The following is a 23,419-nucleotide window of genomic DNA, read 5'->3' on the forward strand; positions in this document are numbered from 1 at the left end:
AATGAAAAGGAAAAAAAGTTACTCCTACCTTGCAATTGTTGTCTATCTCTGTTGCACTGTCGTGTTGAACCTCGTTGCGATAGGTATACTGGTACATGGGCATTGATCACTGTACCGATACAATACGATGAGATGTGATGTTACTGCTACCTGACATCAAGCACCACACGATTTCCGATACTCTTTTATCCACTGTCACCAGGTCAGGTCACTGGTGTATACCTGCGTGTTGTATGGCAATGGAAAGATCGAGTTGTCTTGTCTCCTTCTTTCTTGTGCTCTGCACCGATATGCTTGCACATTTGCAACTCTTCGATGCGCCTTTGCACTACCTTGCTTTGTGGTTGTATATTGTGACCAGCTTGGCCCAGCACTAGGGTTCTCTTATGCAGCATGACTATACATTTTAATGATTGATGCCAACAGGACTCTACATGTAGTTTTACCGTTGTATTTAACACGTGTAAACCAAACACCAATTTTAAACTGTGTGCTACTAGACACAACCTCTTCGGTTGAATGCTTTTTACGGAATGTAAAAAAATATTTTATTTGATAGACAATTTTTTGGGATTTAACATTTGAATGATTTCGGGAATAAAGACTGTCCCAGAAAGTATGGACGCAACCAAAAACCGCTACCATTTCGCAGTTGTTTATTCGTTTTTATTAGTTTGTTTCGAAATGCGTGGACTTTCAGCAGAACAACGTCGAAAAGTTGTGTACAAATGGGGCATAGAACGCGGACTGTCACTGAGAAAGGTAGTGAAAAAGCCGTGCGAAATGCAATCAGGAAGTTCGGTGAGGATAACACCTTCGAGGATAAGCCGAAAACGGGTCGAAAAAAAGGCCCTGCTAACCCTCAGTTGAATAAACGTATACTGAAGGCGTTCGAGGAAAAGAAGGAGGTTTTAGTTCGCGATGTGTCCAAAAATGTGGGCACTTCGAAGTCAAAAGTTCTTCGTGCTAAAGAACGTTTAAATCTTCGAAGGTATAAAAAGCAGAAACAACCAAAACGTAGTCCGAAACAAAAAGCATCGATCAGACCGAGGGTTCGAAAGCTGTACAATACGATTCTTGCTGGAAATTTGAACTGCATAATCATGGACGACGAAACCTACGTGAAACTCGATTATAAATCCTTGCCGGGACCACAATTATTCTAATTTTTTTTTATTCAGGCCTATTTGCGTACAAGCTTTACGTGGCCGATTGAGCCGATTTTTTTTGTCGTGACTTTACTATGGGGCGCCTCTTCAAAATTTACCCTCTGAGAGAGTGATAAGTTTTTGATCGCGAATATCTCTTGTTGTATCTAACGTATCAACATAATTTTTGCTACATGCCATCGGAAATATGATCACAGTTTTATGATAAAATTTTCAGTTGTGTGACATAATCTCAAATAATTCAAAATTAAACTTTTCTGAAATGTTCGGTATCAACGAGTATCAATGAGGAAAACTCATGACGCGTATTTGAAAAGTTCATAGCTCAGCGATCTGTAGAATTTAATTGAATTATCTCTTCCGTACCAAGAGCATCAGATTTATCAAAATGGAAGTAGACAAAGTTTGTACCGTCACTAATACATTCAATTACGACTCACGCAGTGCGAAAATGAAAGTATTGATGTAGAACATATATTTATAATAGTATCGGTGTCGTTTGGAAATATGCCGTGCGAAACAGGGTTGCCACGTATACAGATTAATCTGTATTTTTATTATAAAAACTATACTGATTATTTCGTCATATTTAATTGTGTTTTAGAATGTTTAATGTAACGAACCTGAACTTTAGTTAGTTGCATCGTTTCAAATTCTAGTAGTGAAAAAGAGGAATGCTTGCATAATTCATACAAATAATTGATCCAGTAATTGATATTCGGAAGTGTTAAGTAACATGCCAGTTGGTTTTCGTATTCATGACATCCAGTTATGTCTCTGATATTACCCACCCGCCTGTTTTTGAGTTGGATCTCGTTGTCACCCTTTTTCTAGGGGGAGAGGAGCTTTCATTTCCCTCCTGCGAGGATTGAGGGGCACTTCGTTCGTGGTTCGTCTCGTCATCCATTGCCGCATCGACCAATTTTGATAAAAAAATATACCCAAATACATCTTGAATGGGCCAGTGATAATCTGTTGATGTTATTACGTAATCACCGAGAAATCTTATTTCTGAGTCTTTTCTATTATTAGGTATGTGAATGGTCACAAAAATCGCTCATAAGAACATACGAACTCCTGTTTAGTGATGTTTCTCGGAAGAAAGGTTTAGGAAGTTGCACTTGCTCACGGACTTAATAAAACAAACTCAGTAAAAAGGAACTTTATCTACAAAAAAACCTTATTGTCGACGGCTAAAAATTTGTACAATAAAAAAAGTGACCAATGGATTCTCCAGGAACGGAACGACTCAAAACATCTAAATAATGCCTTTCGATTGTGCAAGGAGCAAAACGGTGTCGTAACATTGGATGGGCCGTTTCAGTCGCCCGAAATTTTCGGTTTTCCTTGCAAATTTTTCATAGCAAGGCCAGATCTACTCTCTATTAATTGAAGTTCACAGAAGTGTTCGCTCACCATCACGCGCCAGTGATCACTTGGGTGTATTTAGACGAGAGCGCGCGAGAGCGATTCATGCGAAGAGAATGTGTTTCACTCGCGCTAGCTGCTTTAACCGGTGTACTTTGTTCTATAGGGGATGATGATGGATTCGTTGAAGGGGATGCTTCATTGTTGTTGGTGGCTGTCACATGTGTACTGGGGTTGGTGTGAAGGAAGCATTGTTGTCCTTTGGTGTCGTTGTCTCCTTGTCCAGTTTATCACATGGCTTACCGTAGTGAACAGCTTTTTGGCAATATTGACATGTGGCCATCTGATTGTTATAGGTAACAAGTGATTTACACGGAATTCTTGTATCTTGACTGAAAATCACATAAGAAGGTATATGCCTCTTCAAGTGTATGCGTAATAAACGTACGCCATTCAGAATACGGGGGAAAAAATTTTTCCACTTTTCTTTTTCGATAGAGAGAATCTCTCCGTATTGGGACATAGTGTTGCAAATATATGAATCGGTGACGCTTGAGGGAAGATCATGCACACGCACTTCTATAGCACTATCTTCCATATATACTGGAATATTGTACTTAATGTTCTCGTGCTCCACATAGTGCACATTGTTATCGTTTTTTGCGAATTGAACTGGATGTAAACAACATTATTCGTCTTATTGCATTGAAGTAAATGCACACGTTTAATGTCAAGATGCATTTGCTCCTTAAGCAAACCTTCAAGTTCTCGTAGCGAAGGTCGAATTTTGCACTTCCTGAAGTCAACAACAATTGTATTCTTTCGTGTCGGCGGTAGCTTTTGTTCGTTTGGTTCACTCATTTCGAGGTCTACTGTTCACTATACAATACTGTACTTGGTTTCTTTCGTCCCGAACGTAAGCGGTTTTGTTTTATCGACTGACTTGGATGAGATGTAAAACCGAACTGGAATCGAACAAACGTCTTAGAATGGCATGAAACGTCGAGATGTAGTGTCACCTCAAAAAAAAATTAAGTCGATCATTTTAATATTTTTTCTAAGTCCCAGAAAGTCGATTTAAAAAAAAATATTGTGGTTACTCAAGATCTATGAAAATTCCACTAAGTGGACTAAGAAGGGTTTTTTAGATTAGCATCACTCTTCTCATACAAATAGGCAAAGCAAATGTCAAGCGCTTGGTTGGGAAAATGATGCCGACTATGTGTCATAAATACTGAAGCATGCTTTTGTGAACTCGAATCAATCTAAATTAATTAGTGACAAAAATGAGCTCAAATTAGTGTCCGAAATTATTTAATGAAAAGATAAAAAATATTTTCTTGAGATTGTTATGAAGAAAGAGAAACATATAATCACACCACTAGGAATTAGGAGGATTAGGAAGGGGTTTTTCGCTTGTTGTGCTTACAACTATTAAATAAATAGGAATTATTCGTATTTGAGATTTTACATCTGTGATGATTGTATGACTACAAAGTTCATCGTCATTCGAAAACAGTCTGGTGTCGATTGTGGTTTGTGAAATTGGAAGTACTTCAGTACAGTATCCAAGAGTAAAACAAAATATGAAGTGAGATAACGTTTATCGAAACTGGCTAACATGATTTCCATCTAGATCATAAGCAATTTGAAAAATGTCTGGCTGGACCCATCTGCCAGGCGGAGGGTTCAGGTGATATTCAAATCAGCCTTCAAAGCTCTCAGTTCTCCGATTACGTGTTCTGTTAAATTGAACAATATTTGGATACATTGCATATAAGAAAAAGGTTTAAGACACTTTTACTTTTTAACACATTTTACACATTTGAGGGTTCTGGTACCTCATGGGTACCGGTTTGAGCTAAAGTTGACTAGTTTTATTTGTTATACAGTAAGCTTGGCAGTGAAGAAATTGTAAAGATTTTTTTTTATATTGTAGAATTAAATGGAATTTATTTCTTTTAAAGTATGATTTGTTGAAACGGTGCAAATCAACTAAAACCCGAGTTTTATGACTTCCATGTCTAAATATCTTGAAAACGGCTGCTTCTAGTAAAATGGTCATTATGATAAAATTTATTTCTTTTAGTTTGTAGAATTATGTTCCGGTATCTAAATGACTATTTATTCTCAAAAACTAGAAATTTTTCAAATATGCTTTAGACGTAAATTTGTCATTTTTCAACTCACACAAACCAACCAAGGCTTAAAATAAATTTATTTAAAAATACATTAAGGAAATTTTTTTAAACTTTAGTATTTTGGTTGGTTTTCTAACTCTTGAAAAATTGTTCAATTTTTTTAAACAGTGTTTATTTATGTTAGAATGCTCAATAGATTTCCTACAACTTCTTCTTGGAGTTTTGTACAATTTACAGTGTAATGATTTGATATATATATATATATATATATATATATATATATATATATATATATATATATATATATATATATATATATATATATATATATATATATATATATATATATATATATATATATATATATATATATATATATATATATATATATATATATATATATATATATATATATATATACCTGATGATAAAGAAAGAACCGGAATTTTCATTTTAAAATTACCGCGCTTGTCCAATCGGTAAACTTTTATTCTCTCAACGTTGGCAACACTTTTATACACATTCTGTCAAATTTTGACGTATATCGTACGATTAGTTTTTGTTTGGCGTCTATACAAAGATGTTGAAAAATTTTCGTGTGGTGATTTTTGTCGTGAATACGACTTACTTTACTATGGGGCGCCTTTTCAAAATTTACCCTCTGAGAGAGTGATAAGTTTTTGATAGTGAATATTTCCTGTTATATCTAACGAATCAACATAATTCTTGCTACATGCCATCGGAAATATGATCACAATTTTATGATAAAACTTTCAGTTGTGTGACATATTCTTAAATAGTTCACAATTAAACTTTTCTGAAATGTTTGGTATAAACGAGTATCAAAGAAGATAATTCATAAGGCGCGTTTCTCGTATTTTGAAAGCTCTTAGCTCAGTGATCTGTAGAAGGATTTATATAATCTAACTACCAATAGAATCGAAAATCTTCAACTTGAACGTGTATTACAACAATATTGAAGTTTTTCAATAGTACACTTTTGAAAAACCTGTTTGATTTAACCCATGACAGCACCAGCCAATCAGAATGCGAGATGTCTGTATCTATACAAGAGCATCCATATAAAAGTTGAATGGTTCACTTTTCCTACCATTTGCTGAGTAACTCTTCCCGAAACAAGACACACGACAGCAACATCGAGGACCTGTCGTCTCATTGTTTCCCGATATGAATGCACGAAACACCTTCAGCACAATGACACCGAAAAAGGCAGCCAAAAAGTCCAGCAAGGCCCATTGCCGAAACAAGACACACACGAGAACCATCTCAGATCTCAATATTTCCTACCAAAAGATTCATCAAGATGGGAGTTAAAATAATTTGCACCGTCACTAACACATTCAATTACGAACGGCAATGCGAAAGCGAAAGTGATGATTTTGAACACATCTTTATACTAGTTTACAAATATGCCGTGCGAAACAGAGTTGCCACAGATCAATATGTATTTTTGTCGCGAGTACTTTAGTATGCGGCCGAAAACAAAAATTGTTAGAACAAAAGTTTCCACTTGATTTGCGCATTCTACTTTCCAGGCGTATCAGAACTGGCTAAACTTAAAGCAATTCTAAATATTTCTTCATCACAGTGATGTGGTCATCCTGAAAAGGATGGGGTTTTCAACGGATGGCCAGCTGCAGATGGCGAGGGATGATTTTCGTTTTCGTTGTCATGGGTAGCGTTACCGGCCAATTCCAACACTTCGGCAACCAAGTACTCCATCACTGCCGCCAGATAGACCGATGCACCAGCACTGACACGCTCGGCGTAGTTCCCCTTCCGAGGCAAACGATGGATTCTGCCGCCAACTGGGCACTTCAGACCAGCACGGCTTGAGCGGGACTTTGCCTTGCCCTCAACTGTTCCTCCACAATATGCTGTTAACAGCTCGACGACCCATTCAGTATTACTGGCTGCCGCTCTGCTAACTCTCTCTTTTATATCATTTCACTGTTTCTCGTTCTGCGTATAGGAAAGGAATTCTAACAAAGGGGACGTCCGTCCACCGCTACCACTAGCACGTATAAAAGGAAATGTGATGTGAGAAATAGCGTCATTTAAGTTAAAGCAGCTACTCTGTACGTACGAGACACCGTCAGAACGATGGCTCCGAAAACAGGTAGAAAAGCAGATTTGTACCGTCACTAACACATTCAATTACGAACGGCAATGCGAAAGCGAATGTTGAACACATCTTTATACTAGTATGGGGTCGTGTGAAAATATGCCTTGCGAAACAGGGTTGCCATATATACAGATTAATCTGTATTATCATTATTATTATTATTATTATTATCATTATTATTATTATTATTAGAATCACTCTTGCATACCGAAGATCGTAGATACATTTCAGACCAGGCCATTGCAATTGTCTCGTACTGAAATTTCGAGAAGAATCAGATATCTTCGAACTTCATAGCTTCAATAAAAATAAACTACAAATTTGTCGTACCTAGCATCCTATATTAGCAAATTAAAAAGGAATTGTTTCAAGTTTGAAATATATAGTTGTAGAATAGTAGCTGTTTAATGTAACTAATCTGTACTTTAATGTAGGTGTATCGCTTCAAATTCTATTAGTGAAAAAGAGGAAAGCTTGCACAATTCATACAATCAATCAACTAACTGATATTCGGAAAAGTGATGGGAGCGTGTCAGTTTTTTCGTATTCACGACATCCAGTTATGTCTCTGACATTACTCACCCGCCTTTTTATAATGGATGAAAATTTAGAACAACGTGCGTGCATCAAATTTTGTGTTGCAAATGGATTTAAGTGTTCCGAAACGTTGAAAATGTTAGTGTCTAAGAAAAACACAGGCATAGGAGTGGTATAAACACTTCAAAGGTGGTCGTACAAGCTTGGATCATGATGAGATCCATGGCCGCTCAACAACATCTGTTACTGAAGAAAACATTGAATCGGAGCAAAACGTGTTGCAAAATCGTTCTGTACCGATTACAGAGATTGCTGTGTTGTTGGGCATCTCTTATGGATCAGCCGAACACATTTTAACTGATGTTTTGGGTTTGAAACGCGTCGCTTCTCGGCTGGTGCCAAAAAAGCTGAATTTCATTCAAAAACAGCGTCGTGTTGATGTGGCCAAAGAGATGATTTCCAACGCAGATAGTGACCCCACATTCATCGAATGCATCATAACTGGTGATGAGGTGTGGATCTATGAATATGACGTCGAAACCGCACAACAATCGACCGAATGGCGCTTCGAAGGCGAGCCGTTGTTCTAAATTTTCATCCATTATGAAAATCGCCACACGAAAATTTTTCAACTTCTTTGTATAGACGCCAAACAAAAACTAATCGTACGATATGCGTCAAAATTCGACAGAATGTGTATAAAAGTGTTGCCAACGTTGAGAGAATAAATGATGTTTACCGATTGGATAAGCGCGGGAATTTTAAAATGAAAATCCCGGTTCTTTTGTTGATCATAAGGTATTATACATGCGTATAAGTGGAAAATACATACTCACCTACAACAATTGTTGGTGACATCGACGAAAGTGCTCTTTTTTGAGGTTTTATGAAATTTCGTTCAGAGCCAGGAAGTCCAAAATAGTTTTTGAGTCCTGGAGATGAAAAATCATCCATTCCACTATTGACAATTATTCCAGTTCTTTTACCAGTCAAAGCTGCTCCAAAGCTAATAAAGAAAGAAAACATTTCTACTATAAAAGGCTATTGGGTTATGTCAGCAGCATAACCGGACTGAATATTTAAGTTCGATTAAATATGATAGTTCAAATACTTTAACACCAATAAATATGAATCCATGTTTTGTGAAATGTTAGGAACTACAATTTTGAGGTAGCATTTAAAATTGGTAGATTGTACTATTAATTATCTCATTTATCGAATCACTGTAACCAGGCGCGTAGCCAGAAAAAATTTTCGGGGGGGGGGGGGGGTTTTAGAACATGGTGATAAATCAACACATGTACAATTTATATAACAATGTTTCCCATGGGTTATAATTTTTTGTTTCGGGGGGGGGGGGGGGGGGGGGGGGGGGGGGGGGCTGAACCCCTAAACCCCCCCCCCCTGCGTACGCGCCTGACTGTAACATTTCAAAGATTTCTCAAGTCACTATGCTACGCTTCGTTAACAAATGATAATTAAATAGCGAACAGGGGACGAGTATAGCGTGATGGATTAGTCGATGCCTTTCACGCAGCCCACCTGGGTTCGATTCCTAACCCCGCACATAGGGTCAGAAAGCGTTTCTGGCTCGGAGAGGCGAATGACCTTAAGATTAATACCTCTATAATCGAAACAAAAAAAATAGCGAAAATGTTAAGTCTGCTTATCGGTTTAACCAGGAAAAAAATTAGAACAAATTGGCTTAAAAGGAGCGTTCTCCCAGCTATTTAAAAATTTGTACAGTGGCATGGTTTCTCATTAGTTTCCAGTAGGGAAGGAAATGATAAAAAAGGACTTGATTAATTATGTTAGAAGAAAACCCAAAACGAAAAAAAGTTACCAAATTTACTTTTCATGAATCCTTCAACCTTCAAGAGGATTTGTAGATTTAGCAAAAAAGGTACCTGCAAATGATCTGTTTTCACAATATTTATTAGTAGAAGTAAACTATGCACCTTATCCCAGCCAAATAAACTGAAAATAAAAAAAAACGTCTTAAAGGTAGCGCTTCGCCGTGGTCAGGTGAAGTTCGCTGCCTATCCCGGGGTTTCACGCACTTTATCCAAAATTGCGATAGAAACGAGATAATTAGTTTTTCTGTCGATGTGCCTGATAAACGTTAGTATCGAAAGATTTCGTGTGAGTTGTAAAACTAAATGAGTTTTTCCTTATTCTTTTGCACACTCTCAAATTCGCACGAAATCTCGCGAAAGAAATGCTTTCCAACTGATATTTTTCGTCAAATGCATATGCATCATTTATCTACAATCGTGTGTTTTTGATTTTTTTTTGTGAATCGGGTTAGTATTGGAGAAATTTGCAATTTAGGTTGATATTTCGGTGACAAAGCAAGAGTCTGATCGTCGATAAATACATGTTCTGCTACCTTCGATCTGAAATGGTATGGTAAACCCTTTTTAAATTCTTTTCAAACCGGATGCAGATTCCAATTGATAGTTCTTACTACTGAAAACTAAATCCAAACCAAGTTTTTTTCAGTTGGGTTTGAGCGGATGTGTAATATCTGGGTTGAAATCTATTGAAATTCTCTTTAAATTTTCTGTTCGTTTGGTCAACGTCGTAAGTGATTGTTTTTCAAATATATTAATTTTTTATCGAAGATTGTTTGAATTGATCGCTTTCCAATATCGAAGATGAATTTTTTCTCTTTAATTGCAGCATCCTGTATGAAGGGCAAGGTGAGTATTCTATGAATCTTATGATGAAAAGCCGCCATTTTATGCTGGTGGGAGTGATTTCAAGTGCTTGGTATGATTCAATGCGAATTTGTCGGCTTCCTATATATTTCAAAAGACAGGTTTTTGCTTCCCTTATGGTAAGAATGTCTAAGAAAGATAAACTATTTTCTTTTTCTGTTTCACAAGTGAATTTAATGATTTTATGAAGGTTGTTAATATTTTCCAAAAAACTTTTTAAACAATTACTTTTGATGATGCACAAAATATATCGACGTATCTCCACCAGCGATTAGGTAGTAATCCTTGTTTTTTTAAACTCTCCTATAGATTTGCCATGAACAGTTCGCATAAAAACGGGGACAGAGGGTCAAGCAATTCCTGACGTGCCAGTATAAGCCGAAAACAACGTTTTCGTTCGGCGCGTCAGGAAAGACGTGGAACTTCGGTACCAAATAAATAAGTGTTTTGCAAGTAGCATTAAATTTACGTCTGCTTAGCGGCTCAAGTTGAACTGTTTCAGTTTGCAATAAGCAGTTCAATTTGAACTGCTCTACACTGACGAGTCTAAGACGAAACGTAAAGAACAGTAAAAACGGCTATGTGCCCAAAGCATAAACATAGGATAACCCCTAAATGACCATACCTGAATCGGCCAGTATTAGTCGAAAAAGACGTTTTTGTTCGGCACGTCAGAAAAGACATGGCACTTCGGTGCCAATTGAAGAAGTGTTTTGCAAGTAGCATTAAATTTACGTCTGCTTAGCGGTTCAAATTGAACTGTTTAGGTTTGCACTAAGTAGTTCAATTTGAACTGCTCTGCACTGACGAGTCTAAGACGAAACGTAAAGAAAAGTAAAAACGGTTATGTGCCCAAAGCACAAACATAGGATAACCCCTAAATGATGGAAATATAGTTGTCTATAACACTTAGGGAAATCGTGTGATAAGTGTTAAAATTGTTGTAGTTGGAATATTTCTATAACAGACAGGAAGATTTTGTTATCGTTCTGGAACGTAGTGGTACGTTTTGGAAGATAGCGGCGAACAGTCGAGTAGGTGGTAGTAGTGTTTCCAACGTATATTAATTTTAAAATTTATACAGGATTTAAAAAAATTGTTCAAGCCTGTATATTTGTTATCCGTGTCCATACAAAGGCAAGTTAGGTTTAGGTCTAAATAAAATAAACCTATAGATTTCCCAGTGTAATAGTACTGTAGTTGATCAACCGTGACACCAAAAACGCCGCCTGGTGTATAATGGGTACGTAAATGCTAGTAAAATGCATGTACAAAGTTGCCTGCGCATTTAACACAACCACTGTAGCATAAATCAAATAAACATAGATTTCCCATTGTATGGAGACACTAACAGCGCTTCTAGTGAGAAACGGTTGTACTTTTTTCCATTAGCTATTGTGGTTGTGCTAAATGCGCAGGCAACTTTGTACATGCATTTTAGGAGCATTTACGCACCCATTCTACACCAGACGGCGCTTTTGGTGTCACGGGTTGCTCAACTACAGTACTATTACAATGGGGAATCTAGGTTTATTTTATTTATGACAAAGAATAGGCCAGTAGGTTAGCTTAAGTCTGAAAAGTTTTCAATAAAACAATTCTAGCTCAACCACCAAACCAACCACAACCAATTAAAGAAAGGAAGACATTACAGGAACAGCCACAAGCACAATGATTTGCCTTGGAAAGTCCAATTCGAAGGAGATGTGCATCTAACGTGTAGTGATTGAACATGAGTCTGGGCATCACACGAATGAAGTCCCTACTCACATCCAGTCCCCTGAACCATGCCTTTGTCGATATTTTAGGGATAGATCAACTTCGTCCCTAAAAGCTTGCCAGCTGGCAAGTGTTCTTTGGCGAAACGCGCTAAAGAATTTGTTGAAATCTATTGGTCGCCCATAAATTTCACCCTCAATAGCACCACGTTTAGCTCTTTCATTGCTGAAATTGCCTGTGTGACTATAGTGGCTTGATAAATATTATTCAATATGTCGTTCAGGTATTGTTTTATTTTGCCAAAGAAAAGCGGTTCATATATATACTTCTTAATTCATGACGTAAATCCTCGCTACACCGATCGAAGCAGAGCTTTTACTGAATGAAATGCGGGGAGTGAAGCTACGATCGTAACTGACCGCCGTGCTAGAGAAAAACGATTTATGACATCATTATGGCATACTGTGATCCGTTCGCGAAAACATAGATATGTAATGAAATACTGAAACGACGTCGCTATACATGTTTGTTTATGCTTAATATTTCCAAATCGATTGGTATTTTTAATTGTACCAATCCATCAACAAATGACTGAGTTATTATTGTTCAAAATTATGACAGAAAAATGTTACGCGTTTACTTTTGCATTTTTTTTATTAATACCCGGCCCCGTATAATGAAGAGTAAAGAATTTTATTCTAAAAATAAGTTATACATATAACGATTTTCTAAAACTCGTAGTTTAAATAGTAATACTCACTAGAAATTAACTGAGCTTGTTACAGACACTGCATCTCCATTCGGTCCTAAGAATGATAATTGAATTCGTCATTAGATTTTGTATATATATATATATATATATATATATATATATATATATATATATATATATATATATATATATATATATATATATATATATATATATATATATATATATATATATATATATATATATATATATATATATATATATATATATATGTATATATATATATATATATATATATATATATATATATATATATATATATATATATATATATATATATATATATATATATATATATATATATATATATATATATATATATATATATATATATATATATATATATACATATATATATATATATTTTTTTAAATATATATGTATATACATCAATTCAATGAGAAACTAAGATGCACAGATCAAAATATTTTGTAAATTTACATTTGCTTTTTTTCATGCACCTATATGAAGCAGACAATTAAACATAATATAACTTCACAATTTTGTACGTTTCTATATAATATAATCGATAGCTAAGCGTTAATTGAAAGAAAAGTTCTATTCATTGAAAATACAACAGAATCCAATTCAGTTTTGCATCGATGATGGTTTTCAATCAAAGATTCAACCCATGTCTATTCCATGTTACTAATAATTTACATGTCATGTAAATTTCTATATAACTCAGAATTTTGAAATATTTGGAAGAATCGTTCTCCGTCGAAAAATGTTAGATCTTATTTTTTCTATTTTTTCACTGGGAATGTTAGGGTGGATCAAAAAATCTATTTTTTTTCGATATTGTTCGAAAGAGAATATTATGCTAATTTTTCGATTTTCTTTAAAAAAGATGATCCTTAAGAAAGATAAAAATATATAACCTTTGACCACTCGATAGATCCCGATCATTTTTGGAACTTTTCAACTGTGCAATATTCGTATATTTTTCCTAAAAACTATAAACATTTATTGATAACAAATGTTTATAGTTTTTAGGAAAAATATACGAATATTGCACAGTTGAAAAGTTGCGATTTTTAATGCACTTATTTGTTATTTTTAATACTAAGGAAGATCACGACAAGCAAAAATGTCTCGAACTGGGCATTGGTTAGTCAACCTTGGGTACGCAAAGAATTTATTAATTGAGATCTGATATCACGATACTCCACGCATGTCCAAACGACATCTTCAATATCGCGATAACCTTCGCCGCAAGCACAATGATTAGTCTCGGAAAGCCCAATTCGAAGGAGATGTGCATCTAACGTGTAGTGATTGAACATGAGTCTGGACATCACACGAATGAAGTCCCTACTCACATTCAGTCCCCTGAACCATGCCTTTGTCAATATTTTAGGTATAATTGAGTGTATACACCGACCAAGATCATCTTTATCCCAAGAAGCTTGCCAGCTGGCAAGTGTTCTTTGGCGAGACTCTGCTATATAAACAGATGCAGGTTCCTGAAGCCTAAATGAGACCGAATGATTATTGTTCAGCATACCAAACCCAGTAGTGTCTTCAATTCGTGATCCGTTCGTTTAAAACATTTTCTCAGAGTCAATATGCCTGAACTTACTTCCATCGAGCGTAGGGGATCCAGGATTCCACGCACATCGTGTAGCATCGTTGTCTCGAAAAATATAGTTGGGTCAGGGACATTTAGGAGGCTGTCACGGATAGGAATATATCTTGATCACCATAAGGCGATTCGTAAACAACGATACTGAATTCGCTCAAGTTTAATAATATGAGAGATTGCAGCGGAACGAAAGCAAACGCATCCATATTATTACATCACTGAAGTATCGTTGTCTGATACATTTTTATTAGATCATCCGGATAAGGATGGACACCCCACCCTATTGATGTTCGAAGAAAATTTACTCTTTGTTGGCATGTTTTTATCAGATACCTAATGTTTCTTTCCCACATGCATTTGAAATCAAACCACTAAGGTATCTTGCAATGGTTTTTTCAAATCAACAGCTTTGGGTCCAGTAACTGAAACCACGCCATCATCTTCCAATTGTCTTATTGTGCATGGGGTAACTAGACAGCTGTCAATGTCGTTCTCGGAAAAATTATATAGGATCGGACTGAGGCATGAGTCTTGCGGGAGACTCATGTAGCTAATTCTGAATGTTGCCAAATCGTGAAAACTGCTGTTGTCAATCGTGAAAAATACATGCACTTCTCTGACAAAAGGTTTTGCAAATAATTATTTAAAAACTCTGGATGTCCATGTTGGTGGAGCTCGTTTGAAAGAACATCAATGAAAACTGAATCAAATGCTCCTTTAATGTCTAAAAATGTGCCATTTGTAGCAATCATTCGTCCCTTTATTTCTACGGAAGCCAAACTGAGTATCTGATAACAAACCGTGCGTCTCGACCCAAGTATCGAGACGTCGAAGAATATTTTTTTCGAACAGTTTTCTGATGCAGGACAACATTGCAATGGGTCTATATGAGTTGTGATTGGAACCTGGTTTCTCCAATGTAATATTTTGCTCAAGAAACTTGTTGAATAATTCCAACAAACGTCTTTTTGCGAGGTCGGGCAGATTCTTCACTAAGTTGAATTTAATTCTGTCCAATCTAGGAGCGTTATTGTTACAAGACATGAGTGCTATGAAAAATTACATCATTGAAAAGGGGCTATCAATGGAAACGTTATTTGGGGTAGACTCCCGAAAAAGGCTCTGCGTAGAAACAGAATCTGGGTAAACTTTCCTAGCAAAGTCAAATATTTATCGGTTCGAGTATTCCTCACTCTAATTTCCTACATTACGATTCCTCATTCGCCTGATCGTATTGCAAAGAGTGCTCATGGAGGTTTCTCTAAACCTTCGACAAAATGTCTCCAATAGCTACATTTCTTGGCCCGAAGTATGCTCTTGTACTCGGTTTCTAAAACCAAGAATTTTTCAAAATTGTGGGGATTTCCTTCATTTCGTTTTAAACACGTCTTGAAAGCATTTTGTTTCGCTTGTTTAGCATCTGAGCACTCTTTGTCCCACCAAGGGTTTGGAGGCCTGCTGTTGACCGTCGGATCAAGTAAAACGTTTGGTTTAGGCTTGTTCTGCGGCCTCCAGAATCGAACAAACGTGGAAGTCATATTCTTCCAGCAGTTGGAGTTCTTCCATTGAATTTAAGACACTTGAAATATTATTTAGGTATTTAATCCAGTCAATATTTTTTGTCAAATCATATGGAATATTAACTGAATTAGCAATGCATTTTGTACTGCTAATTGAGATGATGATTGGTAAATGATCGCTACAGTGTTAATCATGAAATACTTTCCAGGTGCAATTTAGTCGAATTGAATCGAGCCAAGAGATAAATCTAATAATACCGTCATGCTAAAATTGTCGCAAATATTATATATTAAGGATGATCTGTTATCATTGTAAACGGAACTCCACTTAATTCCGGGCGAATTGAAATCTCCCAAAATCAATCGTGGAGCAGGAAAAGCTTCGACCATTTCATTAAGCTATCGGTGTCCAACTTGTGCTCTTGGAGGAATATAAACCGAAGCCAAGGGGCAAATAACTCTAAACTTTGTCTGAACTCAAACAAGTTTTACCGGGAGTAAAAAAGTTTAGCAGGGATCTCGCTGGATTAGAATGGGATTAGAGAAGTTTAGCCGAGATCTGGAAAAGCATTATTTTGACATAAGAAGCTGTAAACGTGGGAGCAGAAATGCCAGATATTTTCATAGAAAATCTGTATTGCTTTGTATAAAAATCTGTATGTATCTGTATTCACTAATGCATGGAAATTTCGGAAATAAAATTATGTTTGAAGATGTTATTCCATTAGATTATTGTTATAGAAAGGCAGATGCAAGGAGCATTCCTTTATATCGTAAGTTCTTGCCGCACTGAACATTCAACGACGAAATTTAATTGTTTTTGTTATTAACCACAATTGAATCGTGAATCCATATACTTTTTTCGTTTGAAAATGATGACTTGGAATTCAAACATGGAATTCAAACGCCTAATACGAAACGTCAAGTCAAGTCATACAACTTTTCAGTCTGACAATAAAGTTCCTTGAACATCAGTTCAAATTGGTTTCAAATTATGATATAAATGTATTTCAGCGTTCATCATTAAACAGCTGCCCGAAAAAAATTTCATTTTAATATGGGCAATCAAACACGCTCACATGGAAAAGTTTCATTATTTCTTTCTTACTTTTTGTGGTATCTGTATAAATCTGTACTCTGTATTAAATCTGTATGCGCATGTAAAAATCTGTATAAATGGCATCTCTGCGTGGGAGTTCGAATCACCCCCCTGCTATGGAAGCTGGTTCCTGAAACCGACGCATTTTGTTTTGGTGGCGTTGTTGTCAGCAATATTTTAAGCTACGTTCATGCCATACAATCAAACCACACTGGTGTCAAATGTTAATTTCTTCAAACCCAATATAAATATAACTCCTATATAATATCTAGTATATAATATCTAGTATTCTCGGCAAAACAAGTAATTTGACCTCTTTTTGAATAATAAAAAAAAGTGGTTTGTTATAGTTTGATTATATTCCATCGAAATCATTTCCTTATGTTGGTGCAACCGCATGAAGAAAGATGTGAACACTGTTTAAACACAGCATTTGACAGCGAACTAGAACCAAAAGAACCAAAAATTTCGGCTCCAAGCCAATAGCGGCCCTTACACGAGTCATTAAAAATGTCATTAATAAAAAATAATATCATTTTAATGAACGTGTAATGGTGCACTAATGACGAAATTTCAAACAAATTTGAATTACATCATTAGTTAGTCATCATTTAAAATGACATTTTTAATGCTCGTGTAAGGGCCGCTAATTGTATGCAGACGACAATAGCACCACCGGGGTGGTTCGAATGACAGATACACTTCAAACAAGATTAGGCAAAATTAGGTTGGATTAGTTTTAAATCACTTATCTAGACTAGTTGGGATTAAATGAGATTAGAGAAAATTATTTTGGAATGACATGAGTTTATTAGTATGAGATTGTCTAGAGTTTAGAGTGATTTGCCCCTTGACCGTAGCTATACAAATGTTTTTTCCTTTAATGTTTATTTTACAAACAACCACTTCTATACTAGAAGTCGAAGAAATGTTTAATCTATAAAAGGTATAATACTTCTCAATTCTTAAAAGCTCTCCGTCTGTATCGAGATGTATGTTAAATGCGAAAGTCATTAAAAGTTAAAACTATGTTTGACGTAAGTCATGTTTCGCACAAAGCAAATAACGGGTGGCAACTAAAATTTTGCAATTTCTTTCTCAAGCTGCAAAAAAAAGACAAACATACTTGAAGAAGATCTGATTTATTGAAATTAAAGATACATTGTTCATTGTTGAAAAAAAATTAGTGAACATTTGAAAACGGTCCGTAATCGGATGTTCGGCGAAGCTTCCGTTTGATGTCGGAACAGGAACGTTGTACGGCCTTCATGTCAACTTTGCGAATGCATCTCTTGATTCTACCAATCAACTGTTAGCAATTCGTGGCTCTCCAGTTATTTTTGCACACCAAAGAGCTCAAAACCCCGACGAAATATTCGATTAGGCGACACTGAGGTAGATTTATCGGGTTGTGGTTTTTGGATACAAATGGGATCGAATGGGTATTTAGGAACGATTGTGTTTTTTGGCGCAATGCGATGACGTTTTATCCGGCAAAAACACGTATTGTCCATCAGCATGATGTTTTTGAAAGAACGGGATCAAAACTTTCTACCAACATTCGTCCTGGTACACATCTTGATTGATTGCCAACCCAGATGGCTTGAACCATGGCTTAGGAATGCTTTTCTCGGAAATGACAATGTACAGTATCACTTTCTGTTCAAACTTATGTTTAAACTAATATTTTATGTTCGGATGTACAGTAGAACTATCCGTTGAATAGTATCGATCGTTTGCCGGAATCTGCGTCTTCGAAAAAGGGAAGTAACTTCCGTCGTCCAAAACAAAACTTTTTCCGGAAAATTTTTAATCAATCAGCGGCATTGGGAATTCAGCGTTGAAATCTGTGCGTCAGTATATCCCTTTTTTTACTTTTTTGCGGCATCCCTTTGACTAATCTGTACTTTAATGTAGGTGCATCGCTTCAAACTCTATTAGTGAAAAAGGGGAAAGCTTGCACAATTCATATGTTACAATCAATCAACTAACTGATATTCGGAAAAGTGATGGGAGCGTGCCAGTTTTTTCGTATTCACGACATCCAGTTATGTCTCTGACATTACCCACCCGCCTTTTTTCTTTTAAATTTTGCTTTTTAGATTTAACACGGGTATCTTTTTTTAAGGTGTAATTTTAGGTGTCTCTTTTTTTAATTTTGGGGAGGACTTCTTTCCCTTAACATAACCTTGAGGAGTGACAAACGATGTACCTTCACTATTTTTATCAGAGATTTGAAAAACCGTTTTCTGTTTCGAGAGGGGGGACATCAATGACAGTTTTAAGCATTTCTGCATATGTGCGCTTAGCCTGTGCTTTTATAGAGAGCTTCATTTTATCTTTACGCAACTTAAATGCAGCGCATACTGAGAGATCAGGAGGACTCTCCCCACAATAAACACATTTTCAATGTCTTTATCGCTAATATTATAATATTATCCTTATGTTATCCTTATGGGGCCCTTGACATTTAATACATTTAGGGATAGGGATAACATCCCCTGTGAAAAAAATAGAAAAAATAAGGTCTAACATTTTTCGACTGAGAACGATTCTTCCAAATATTTCGAAATTCTGAGAGATCGTACACAGAAAGAAATATAGAAATTTACGTGACATGTAAATCATTAGTAACATGGAATTGTCCCGGGTTGGTGGTTCAATGCATAGGGTACTGGTCTTACAAACCAGTTGTCGTATGTTCGAGCCCCGACCTGGAAGGATTCGTAGTGTCAGTAGGATCGTAGTACCAGCCATGCAATGGTTCTGTACACTCTGAATCGGCCGCGAAGTCTGTTGAAACAGAAGGTCAAATTCCACTACAGGAATACCAAGGCTTTTATTGAATAGACATGGGTTGAATCTTGAAAACATCAATGATGCAAAACTGAATTGGATTCTATTGTATTTTCAATGAATAAAACTTTATCTTTCAGTTAACGCTTAGTTTGCGATTAAATTATATTATATTGTAACAAATTAACAATATATATATATATATATATATATATATATATATATATATATATATATATATATATATATATATATATATATATATATATATATATATATATATATATATATATATATATATATATATATATATATATATATATATATATATATATATATATATATATATATATTTCAGAGATTATATCTTTTTGGGTCTGGACCGCGTCTTGCAGATTAAGCCTAATTGTTCGTCACCGCTGATTTTCTATTGAAATTACTACCCACAGTGTACTTTAATGCCTACATCGGTATAAAAGAAGAACATTCCACTTTTCCCATCATTTTCTGAGCAACGATTGTCGAAGTAAGACATACGAGCAACATCGAAGACCTCACGTTTTTGGAATGAAGCGCAGCTAGCACCTAACAGTAAGATTGTGACAAAGATTAGATTCCGCACGGTAATACCTATCCAACAAGCCATAGATTGTTAAAATCCGTCCATTTTTAACGGAGATATCGAAATTTTTGTGTAAGCGACCCTATTCCAGAAGTAGAAGTTTTGAGCGCTGTCTGGCAAAGAAATGCTTGGGAGCAACATAAAATACGATTTTTCATACTGTTACATACATTTACTTCTAAGTACCCAAAAGACTGTGGACAGCATGATATTTTGCCTCGGACCGATTTTAGCACGGTTCGTTTTTGGCAACATAATCGTTCGAATATGCTATATGTAAACCAGATTATGTCAAAATTTTCGATTTGAAAGCAATTCCATAATTATATTGATTCAAACTACTTACAGCAATAAATGCTGGAAGAACATAACAGCCATATACCATTCGAATCAGTTCGTCGAGATTAGCAAATGCGTGTGTAACAAATAATTTCACTCAATTTTGTTCGGAGATGACTCAACCGTTTTCTACAAACTCAGATTCATATGAAAAGTCGTATACTCCCAAACAAGGTTCCTGAATTATGTTTGGTTCCGACCTCTGGTTCCGGAACTACAGGATGATATATGAAACGAAATTAAAACTGTGTAACTCATTTTTCTCGTAGATGGCTGAACCGATCTAAGATTCAAATGAAATCTAAGATTTAATGAAAAGTTTTAAGATTCTATAAATCATCTTGTTTTTCAGTCAGATCCAACTTCCGGTTTCGGAGATACAGGGTGATTAGTATGTATGTGAAAATGTCTATTTCATACAAATTAATCAGGATTATCGGGTTAGCAGATTTGGATAGTCGATAACCAAATAAACTTATTTCAGTTTTGGTTGTATTCAGTTTTCATTTCGGAAGGCACCCAAAAATTTAATTCGTACTACGATTCCTCAAAGATGTCTACATCGATTTTCAAACATTTTGAAACAAATGTAAATTATACAGCTACTCAGGTGAATTTGTCTGACTTTGGCTACACCGAATTTCGATTTCCGGTTCCAGTATCGAATCGATTCTCAAAGCTCAATCGTTTTCTCAAAAAAGCCAAATCGAATTTCAGAAACAAAAGTTCAAATGAAAATAAATCCAATTTTATTTAATTTTTACAATTCAAAGCGATATAAAACATGACAATCCCGAAAAGCTTTAAAGTTGGACTCAAAACTATTGCAATTTATTCGTCATATGGCCATACGAATCGGTTTGGGTTATGCTGGTTCCTGAATACAGGCTCTGGAAGTACCTTAAATTACCCTAAAGTGGAAATTACTTCGACATATCATGGAATGTTTAATCGATTGTTAAACTTTTACATTCAAATTCGATCTGATTTGCAGTTTCCACATTACGGAGTAATAAGTGATTAAAATCTCAAATTGCCACTTAAAACGACGGACATTAGAATAATGTCATGAAAACTGAAACACCGAAGAATATTCGTACAAAAAACACATGCGGATTGATAGAAAAAGGTATCATCTCACTGCTAGGTGGATTAAGCACGTTTTTTCAATTATATAATTTTCAAGGCACACTGCTTAAGCTCTAAGATGCCATGGGCTTTTTCTAATTTTAATTAACAAATAACATAAAACTAGGATAGTATATTCAGATAATGTAATGACTTAGGCAGATCCAGCCTTCAGCTGGCGATCGGCACCGGCCGGCGTATTGAATGTAACACGTTGGTAAGTATCTATGTTGGCCGCTTTTTTCTGTCCGTGTGGGTTCTCGGGGAACACCTCCAGGCTACGAATACCAGGCGGGTGGCCCGTGTTCTTTTCATAGACTACAGCGGCCGTACGTGGGCAATGATGTAACAGAAAATGAAAAAAAATATATAGAGAAGTAAATATTACGGAGAACAGAGTAACAAGGGGATATGGGAACAAAATGACTAAGAATGACAAAGATCTAATTAGTTGACATCGATATGGTGAAAAAACGTGGGAGGGTTCGGACAGTAAATGGCAAACGACCTTTGCCTTTACTTTCTGACATATCAGAGACTCGGATGACTCGTATCTTTAAGATGCCTAAGTTCGACTCCTCTGGTAGAAGGTAAAAGTTTAGATACGAGAAGCCTTCTGCTTACTTAAATGACCCTTGTCACGTCTCACTTTTCCGCACTTTATTCTTCACATCCTTTCTCTTCCTTGAGTACTATGGCTATATGATTTCATATTCTTTCTTCTCTTATAATCTCTAGTTAGTTTGATATCGTTAAAATACCGAAAAAAGTAAAAATTACTGACTGACCAGAAGTTATAAATAAAAAAGTAAAAAAAGTAAAAAAAATTTTGATGGGATTCCATCACACACAGCGATGAATGGAGCGCTGTCCGTGCGCCGCTTGCACCCTGGGACGCATAGCCATACGCTACAACTCCAGGCACTCAAGCAATAGTTTCGGACAAATCTTCCATTCCGGTGTTATAACTAACTGTATAGAGATGAGAAAATATTAACACAATGAAACACATTGTGTGAGAAACCGTCGTGGGCATAATGTGACAACTTCTCGTAACTTTACTTTTGCCGGTTCGGACAGTAAATGGCAAACGACCTTTGCCTTTAATTGCTGACATATCAGAGACTCGGATGACTCGTATCTTTAAGATGCCTACACACTAACATTCGATTTCGTTGTTCGGTAATTTTTTTGACGAAAATTTTCGGTAATCAACAGAAATTACCGATATTTCGGTACATGAACTTCATTTTACAACAATTATGCAAATTTTTACCGGACGATCAGTTTTACGCAAGTTTTCATTACAGAATTCTGTAAATAGATATACAATTCATACGGTAAATCTGAATAGTCGCCGAGTACGGTAAAAACCATACCGTCCGTATGGTTAAATAATCTTCCAATAACCGAGCTTCTGTGAAAACTGATTGTCGTGAAACCTCGAAGAGTTCATCGAATGGATTGAGATACAGGTGCTAAAATTTTTAAAACATTTGAACCACTAAAAGCTTTTTGTTTACTTATAGACGGAAAAATTTTTTTGTATCACTTGTCCACTTGCTGCCTACACAAATCGTTCGAAGGTAATTTCTGGTGGACTCGAAGGATTGTGCAGTGTTTTGGAAGGCACTCATAATTCCGGTCAGCCGAAACATTTGACACTTTTTTTTCGTGGAATAAAACCATAGCCACAACAGGTTGGAATTTACTTCATTCTTATTTGTGAATTTGTGTTGTTTTTTAAATCCGAAAATC

The 23,419-nt window shown here is 35.8% G+C and overlaps 1 protein-coding gene across 2 annotated transcripts in view; it reads right to left on the minus strand.

Annotated features, from left to right (window-relative positions):
* LOC131440701 (glutathione hydrolase 1 proenzyme-like) overlaps nt 1-23,419 on the minus strand; it is a 147,510-nt gene that overhangs the window by 20,454 nt on the left and 103,637 nt on the right. For both annotated transcript variants that reach the window (XM_058612214.1, XM_058612213.1), the window contains exons 11-12: nt 12,561-12,606; nt 8,198-8,367 (exon numbers count right to left, since the gene is read on the minus strand). In XM_058612214.1, the coding sequence (XP_058468197.1) occupies nt 8,198-8,367; nt 12,561-12,606 (216 nt within the window). The remainder of the gene's footprint in view (nt 1-8,197; nt 8,368-12,560; nt 12,607-23,419) is intronic.

This window comes from Malaya genurostris, chromosome 1, assembly GCF_030247185.1.
Source record: "Malaya genurostris strain Urasoe2022 chromosome 1, Malgen_1.1, whole genome shotgun sequence".
Classification (NCBI taxonomy): domain Eukaryota; kingdom Metazoa; phylum Arthropoda; class Insecta; order Diptera; family Culicidae; genus Malaya; species Malaya genurostris.